The sequence below is a fragment of the Microcebus murinus genome, chromosome 31 (genome assembly GCF_040939455.1).
Source record: "Microcebus murinus isolate Inina chromosome 31, M.murinus_Inina_mat1.0, whole genome shotgun sequence".
Classification (NCBI taxonomy): Eukaryota; Metazoa; Chordata; class Mammalia; order Primates; family Cheirogaleidae; genus Microcebus; species Microcebus murinus.
In genome coordinates, this window is record NC_134134.1 from 3,149,260 (window position 1) to 3,157,864 (window position 8,605).

At 37.0% G+C, this 8,605-nt stretch overlaps 1 protein-coding gene across 1 annotated transcript in view; it reads right to left on the reverse strand.

Annotated features, from left to right (window-relative positions):
- The window catches only part of LOC142865687 (uncharacterized), a 47,190-nt gene extending 40,133 nt beyond the window's left edge, over positions 1-7,057 (reverse strand). The window contains 2 exon segments of the mRNA XM_075998875.1: positions 5,898-6,005; positions 7,054-7,057. Of these exon segments, the coding sequence (XP_075854990.1) occupies positions 5,898-6,005; positions 7,054-7,057 (112 nt within the window).
- Positions 7,058-8,605: the final 1,548 nt, after the last annotated feature.

Consider the following 8,605-nt stretch of genomic DNA (forward strand, 5'->3'; position numbering starts at 1 on the left):
TGTCGATCTCATACACTGTAGCACATGTCTCTACTGAGTTTTTGATACAACCTCAATCCAAAGTATGTCCCTGTGTTGTGAATTCCAGGTGGAGGCCAGGTCTACTTTGCATTAAACTGGTATATTCTTTGCTTTTACAGAGAGGGAAGGAAAACAGGAAGAGAAATTCCTCTTTGAAACCTGGACTAACGCATCCTGAGTAACCTCAACCTTGGATTCAGAATTCAGAGCTTCAGATTTGGGTCTCTAGAGAGGGATGTATCAGTGGGACTCACTGCACAGTTCCTGGCATTTAGGCAAAAAGAGAAGGCAGAGAGTTTATGTGTCCAACCCAGTGAGAATTATCTTGTTCTCATTTGTATCTGATCCCCATGGTCTCTGAAATCATTTCAGCTCTAAAGATGTGAGATGCAATTAGAGAAAGGATAGAACTACTGATTTTTATCCTATGAGAGTGTATTCAGTGGAATCTGGTCTAAGAATGCTCTGGAGGGACAGTAGACACCAAAGAGGCCTAGAGATCATACTGTGTACAGATATGGGGACAGTGAAGCTCTGTGCTGCAGACTTGCAGATTATAGACTGGAAGCTCATGATGGAATCTAGTGTCCAAAGCCCTTCTAATTTAGAAGTGGTGGGCACATTTTATGTTTATGGTGCATTTTAATTCTGGAAAGTGTTCCCAAAATATTAAAAATCAAGAGTCTACAAATAAGAAAACCTCTCCACAAAGTTAAAAGGGAATTAAAAGAAAACTCTTTTTATTACTGAATTAAAGCAGAATGTGATGTGCATAGTGCCAATCCACTGAGAGATTTCAAAAGAACACACAAAGTTGTTACTGTATATAACTAAGCAAATCATAACTTTTACATACATGTTGTCTAGATAAAAAATAATTAGCTTTCAAGAAAGAAGAAAGAAGACTAGACAGCCCTATTTGTCATAACAGGTGCACCATAAACTTACTTGGTAATTAGTGAGACTCTTTTTTTTTTCGTAATTGATTAAATTCAAATACAAATCAAGCGTCTTAAGTCAATGTAGGAGGAGATAATTTTGCAACTTAAAGCTAGGTGCTCACTGAAATTAGGATCCCATCTTCATATGGAAATTGTGGGATAGGAAACTATCTTCCTTGATCTTTCATTTCGAAGAGATGTTTTAGTTTCAGATAAAACATTTCTTAAAAAAATTTTTTTTAAATCTTTAAAAAGTATTTACAAGTCTTAGGCAAATAGTTAGGATCTCTGGCTCTTCTTGGTTCAATGGTGCCCTGTTTTGGTGCTGTTCGCAGCAATTGCTCCACCTGGGGAGATGGATAAGGCTGCCATTCGATTTCAGTGCTGCTCCACCCTTAATTCAATCCTGAGCCACCTCTACACCTGAGGAAAGAGGGAATGCTTTATCATTCTAATGTTTCCCTAGCCAAGGCATAATAAGATTTGCAAGGTGATCTAGGGTATCCTAAGGGTAATTAATATGTTATTAGCTTTAATCTGCATTGCAGTTCACCTTCCACCATGGGCTTTCTTAGTGGGATATCCCATAGTGTGATGAAATTTTCAGGACACCTTTTGAATATTTGAAAAGAACCTACACCCCTGAAGATACAAAGTCTGATGAAATAAAATTAATGAGCATGTTACCATTTTAAAGTAAAAAAATTAAAACCACCCAAGAGCCCATCAACTCATGAGTGGATTATTAATATTTGGTATATGTATACAATGAAATATTACTCAATTTTAAGAAATGACAGTGAGCTAGCACTGCTTATATTTTCCTGGATTGAGTGAGTCCTTTATCAGAAGTGAAGTAACACAAGATCAGAAGAATGGACTCCACATGTACTCGCCATGAAATTGGTACTGAATGATTACCACTACGGTGCACAAATGGTGGTAGTGTTCACCAGGAATTTAGGTGTTTGGGGATAGACCCACATCTGAAAGACGCCTTGATCATCATGGAGCAGAATGGCATAAATCTAACCTTTGTAGGGAGAGGCAAAGATATATAATGTGACTAAAATGTTTATACTCTCATATTTTCTTGAAATAAAAAAATAAAAATAAAAACCATACATCTTTCCTAAACTTCATAAAAATACCCAATATTGAGTCACAAAGCAAATACAAAGGTCAATCAAGTAATCATTTCAAAGTAACTTAAGGTAAAATTTCAAGCTTATTTAAATATTAGAAATATATCAATAAATTTTCATTTAGTAATTTCATGCCAGGAAGTTAGGGTTAGGGTGACTTTAGGGTAAATTTATAATTTAGGAAAAATTGTACATTAAAAAATATAAATTATTATATTGTCTATAATGGTACCATTGGAAGATTACTACATTTTAATAGAGATAATTATGTAAGGACACCATAGTTCTTCCATTTAGAGGTCTAGGAATTTTTAAAAAGGCACAAACTGATACTTTGTACCCTTTGATTTTCACTTTCCTAATCCCACTCTCTGTGGTCACCACACTTCCTACTATGAAATCACCTTTCTTTAGATTCCACAGATAAGTGAGATCATACAGTGTTTGTCTTTCTGTGCCTGGCTTACTTTACTTAGCATCATGTCCTCCAGTTCAAAACATGTTGTCACAAATGACAGAATTTCATTCCATTTGATGGCTCATTGTGTAAATGCACCTCATTTTCTTTATCCATTCATGTGCTGGTGGACACTTAAGCTGCTTCTCTACCTAAAATAGAATGAATATTGTTGTAATGAACATGGAAGGACAGATATGTCTTCTACATACTGGTTTTGCTTCAATTGAATATGCATGAAGATATGGGAGTGATATATCATTTGGTAACTCAATTTTCATTTTTGAGGAATCTCTATACTATTTTCTACATTGGCTGTAATGAGAAAATAGATTTTTAAGACTCAGAAGGGAGGAGGGTGATTGGGATTGTTCAATCAAATCTTATCTACTGGGTGAAACCTATATTTGTTGAGAGAATGATACACTCAATGTCCTGAATTTAACACTATATAATTCATACATTCATCAAAAAAAAAAAAAAAACTCTACTGGTACCCCCTAAATTTATTGAAATACAGATAAATTTGGCTGCCCTAAATTATATTCACAGCAACAATATTCAAGTTTTTCCTTTTCCCCTCATCCTCAGCAGCACTTAGCATTCTCACATACTGAGAGTAGGCATTCTCACAGGTGTGAGGTAATAGCTCATTATGGCTTCAACTTTCATTTCCATGATGATTAGATAGGTTGAGCATTTTGACATATATCTGTTGACAATTCATTTCTGTCTTTTGAGAAATGTCAATTAGTTTTATCATATCTTTCCCCAAGTAGGCCTAGATAAAATCATCACACTGTGTCTGACATATACATATACAATTATTTGTCAATTCAAAACAAAAATATAGCAAAATAAATAACAATGACAAAATGAGATGATTGCACAGGAATAAGAAATGGATATTTGATATAGCTCACAAATAAGCCACATTCCAAATATATTCTATTGGAGTACAAATACACAAATTAATTAAAGGAAGAAAATTACCCATTTACATACCAACTTTCAAGGCAGGATCATTTCTTTCTATATATGATCTGTTCCTCAAAATATCTGGCTTTATAGTTAAATGCATATGAATATGTCTCTCTCTATATGGTAAATCCCACCATTTCAATGAATATGTTTCCTTGTTTTAGATTTGGATTTTCAGTGGAAATTTAAATATGGTATATTCCCTATTTTCTGAGAAGAATCCTGAGGGATCCGAAGAGGTTCCCGTTCATTTCATTTTTGTCATGCCCTTTGGCTTTGGTTTCAGTAAATAATAACATTTGCATTTCACCATCATTTACTAAGGAATCATGAAAGAGTTCTAGAATATGACACTTGCCAAATTGAGAGATCATAATCACTGTTGAATTTGAACATGTACTTTTGAAATATTTTTTCCTTAAGTAAAGTTCTAGAAATTGAAATCCTCTCATAATTACAGTAAACATTCCGAAGAACTAAATACAATAAAAAATTCAGTGTTTAGTTACACTAGACACTTTTCAAGTGCTAAAGAGCAACATGTAGTTAAAGGCTACAGCTTATACTACAGCATGGATACAGAATATATTCAGTATTGAAGAATGTTCTCTTAGATGCCAAGCAGAAACCAACCACAGGAAGAGACTGTACTGGCCTATAGATAAGACAAACCCACAAGGCAGCCAAACAAGTTTAGCCAAAAAATGATCTACACTCAGGAGTGAACATGGTAACAGAAGAGCAAAATCTACATTCATCCATTCAGGTCATAATTCCTACTGCACTGGAGAAAAGGCTGGAAACAAAACAGAGAAGGCTCCCAGGATCCCTGAGCTTTCATTCTGTTTGTTGTGATTCACACAAATATATAATGGCTGGTAAATGTAACTGTGATGGAGAGGAGTAAAGCAGGGTAATGGAGGGAGAGTTGATGGTGGGGTGGGGTGTGGGCGATGTTCCCCTAGGGAGATCCATTTGAGCAGGGGCCTGGATGAAGGTAGTGAGTGCACTGTGTGAGGATATGTGGATAGAACCTGAGTGTGAGCTTGGTGAGTAGTGGCTCAAGTGGATTGAGCTTGGTGGAGAGTAGAAGGAAGTGAGCAGAGGTCAGTAGACAACAGGAATCCCTATACTGTTTATCTCAAACTAGTATTAGTAAACATGTTTGGGGCATGCATCCCTAATTCATGCATATAGAGAGTCTTTATTTACTATTATCAGTATATTAGCAAAGCATCATCATTACATTTAAGGATAAAAGTAAACATCAATCCAAGTTCTAGTAGTCTCTTACTTTACCTCAATGTATCATTTACCTAAGGGATATTAAGTGAGAGATTGTGCTTCCTTATAAAGTCTTAAAATTGCCATAAGGGATTAATTAAATTGGTTCAATTGACCAAATTTTTTCCACTCAACGTATAGCAAAGCTTCTTCACAGCAGAATGCTCCTGTAAGCAGTGCAAAAACTTCCACAATCAATCCATTCGAAAGAAGCTGTATAGCATACTGATAAGTACCACTTTTGGGCAAATGAAGCTCCTCTACTTGTTGTATAACTTTGAACAAGTTCTTTATTCTTACTGACTTTCAGATTTCTCATTTGTAAAGTGAGAATTGCACTTAATTTTTTTCCTGAAATTTGTGACAGGGGCTCCTAAAGAAAACCAGGTAAGTTATAAATAAAGAAAACACATTACATTTTATCTTTGTAGTCAGGCTTCTATGGACTGTAGTTAATTAGGCACAGGAGGAGTTGGAGAAGGAGTTCAGGAAGAAAAAAAAACCAATGTTTGCATAGGTAAAGTAGTAGAAAATGGCATGGTGTAATTAGGAAATCCATTTATTTGTAAATGGTGAGAGAGCATGGGTCATGTGTAGGATTCTTCAGCAGTTGCTGCTGCATAGTAGATACTTAAACATTTATGAAAATAACACAGGTGGAGTGATGAAGGAGAGTATGGAAGGAAACTATCAGGAATTAGAGTTCAATACAAAGGAGCTTTATATATTGATTCTGATAGCGCAGAAACTGTGGGGGCTCTGAAGAATTTTGCGGAGGGATTGATGTGATAAAACTGGCCTTTAGCATCCCTCTAGCTAGTAGAGGTGTAGAAGATGGGTTGGAGGGGCCAACTTTCAGGGGGAAAGCATAGTTGGGAACCCATCAGACCAATCAAGGTGGCAGTGACTAGGGCCCTGCTGAGGCTTTGGCATTGATGAAGGAGAGAGATAGATTCAGGTAATATTAGAGGTGAGATAAAGTGCACAATGGTATTTTTTACTGAGATAGGAACATATGAAGCAGGTAAGAGAAATATTAAGGAATCAATGAGATTTAAGCCTACTTACCACTTCTATAGGAGCATCGACTATAGTCAACAGTCACAGAGGAAAACGGACAGCTGAGTATTGACTTTAGCCAACAGCCCTGATATGAAGGTGCACAGCTGAGGTAGACTTTAGGCGACAGCCAAAAGCTTTTACTTTTACAGCTTTTATATCTGTAGTTGCAGTGTGTATGTTCAGCAAATAAGTTACTACAAATCTGTGACCTTTTAACAAGTCCTTACTATGAGTTATTATAGTTATTTTCCTAAAGCTGCCTATAATGTAAAGCAAGCTTTGAGTGCTTTAAATCTTTCCTCATCAAACAAGAGCAAAATGGATTTGTCATCAATGTATAGCACAAACTATCGGGCAGAGTATGAGTGTTGGCAGAGGGCAAGGTTTAAGGGCCAGTAAGCACAGTACCGAAGTGGTTAAGAATATCAAGTGAAGGATATGGCTTCATAATGACTCTTGGGCTTACAAATTCAGAGGATGAATGATTGTGGTGTCTTCTCCTGAGACAAGATGTTCTGAAGTATCACATGGAGTTGTGAAAGAAGGAACAGAGTGAGCCTAGCTTTCCACCTGCTAAGTGTGAGTATGGGTTGCCCAGGGAAGGCAACCACCATTGGGTGGTAGTTTAGCATGTGGACCTGAAGCTGCATTTTAGCACTTGTAGCATTTAGGGGGAGCTGAAGTGACAGGACTAGATAAAATTGCCCAATGAGTGTGCACAGTGAAGAGTGGAGGGTAAGTTGTTGTTTTTTTTTAATCTGGGGAGCAATGCACCTCAAAAAGTTACTACCTGTGAACTTTCAAAGATCTAAAACAATAACAGAAGCCTGATGTAAAACCTCTAGGTTGTTAAAAAGAAACCAAAATACACACACAAAAAAACATAAAAACCTTGCAAAATATAATTATTTGCAAAGAAATAGTATCAAAGCCATTCTGGTTTTTTCCTACAACAATATTATTGAATCACATTGTGGATGAATTTTAATAATGCTAATATGTGTAATGTAATGTGGAATGAGGCCCCTTCTAAATTTATTATTTTTGAAGTCTATGAAAGAGGTTGGGGTGTGCAAAAAGGTGTCTTCTCTTTCACTGTCACCTGCAACCCCATCCCTCAGCCCCTGACGCCTCCTTCCTGGGGTGCCCTCCCCACTCTTACCCATTGTACCAGTCACCACATCTCTCACTTTGGGAGGTGATTTCTGTAATGCTGAGTATAGATTTTCTGGGTTAGAAACCACAAGTAGCTCCTTGTGGTACTTGTCCCACAAGATTTAGTTATCTTTTAATATTTTTTCAGCATATTACAGGTGTAAAAACGTTTAGGTTATGTATATGGCCTTTGCCCCACATGAGTCAGAGCTTCAAGTGTGTCCATCCCCCAGACAGTGAGCACTGCAACCATTAGGTGTGTATATACCCATCCCCTCCTCCATCCTCTCATCCTCCCAACATGTGATCAATTTAGTTCTGATGAATATCATCTTAGATCACCTTCTCCCTCTGGGGTGCCATGTTGGCCTTGCCACTGCTTGATCCAGTCCAGGGCTCTCTCAGTACTCTCTGGCAGTTGGCCTGGTCCAGGTTCTTCTGCTGTCCTGAGAAAAAAAGCATTCCTGTGCTGCTCCCCTGCTGAGGGAGAGCTCACTCAGGCAACCCATTTTCCTGTCTGCATCCATTCCACCATGTTCTCACCTCTCAGGAGCTTATTTCATGCTCCAATCTCTTCTTGCTCCACTCACATGCCCTGGCTTCTGAGGACCTGCCTTGTTACTAGAGCTGCCCATAGATACTGCCAAGAAAGAGCTTGCTGTGGAGGGCAAACCCACAAGGTAATGGACATAATATTGGACCTCAGCTTGGATATCTATTTTCTAAAAAAGATTTTGAAGAGGTCTAAAACCTCTCCCACTTTTAAGTACATACATAGAATAAAAAACCTCTAGGACTATCTGACAAAAAGCAAAAATGAAAACAAAAATGGGGGTTCATGGCTGAGAGAACATTCTGGACAATGTGGCCAATATCACCAATGTGATAATATGAACAGAATAACCCTGTCCTATTATGAATCACTTGGTGACTTTATAGGTCATTTAAAATGTGAAATTGTGGTAAAATACACCCAATATAATATTTACCATCTTACACTTGTTAGGTATGCAGTACAGGAGTGTTAAGCATATTCACACTATGTGAAAGAAATTTTGAGAACTTTTTTTCCTGAACACCGATTAAACATAACTCCATTTCTCCATTCTTCCAGTCCCTGGCACAACCATTTTACTTTTTGCTTCTATGAATTTGATTCTTCTAAATACTTTGTATAGCATAGTTTATTTTTTAAACAGACAATAACAAAATATCTCCAGCAGAGAGAAAGAAGGAACCCCTGGTTTTAGTAAGTACCTAAATACTGACTTTAAGGCCTGTGATTTTCCTCACTATATTTTTATTCATTCATTTATTAATTCAGGAAGCAATGTTCCACAATGTATTTAGGACTTAAAAACACATTGTGGAACATATGAGCTCTGTAGACATTTATGCAGTTTTAAGAGTCCAACAATCTATTCCATAATTCCTCCCTTATTACCTCTTGTTCTTTTACCTGAAGGCTTCATACCTTCCATTTTTAACATCTGTCTGGAGAACAAACAACAATTGTTTCCAGACTTTATGGCCCACATTTTTATGTTTATTTGTGCTAT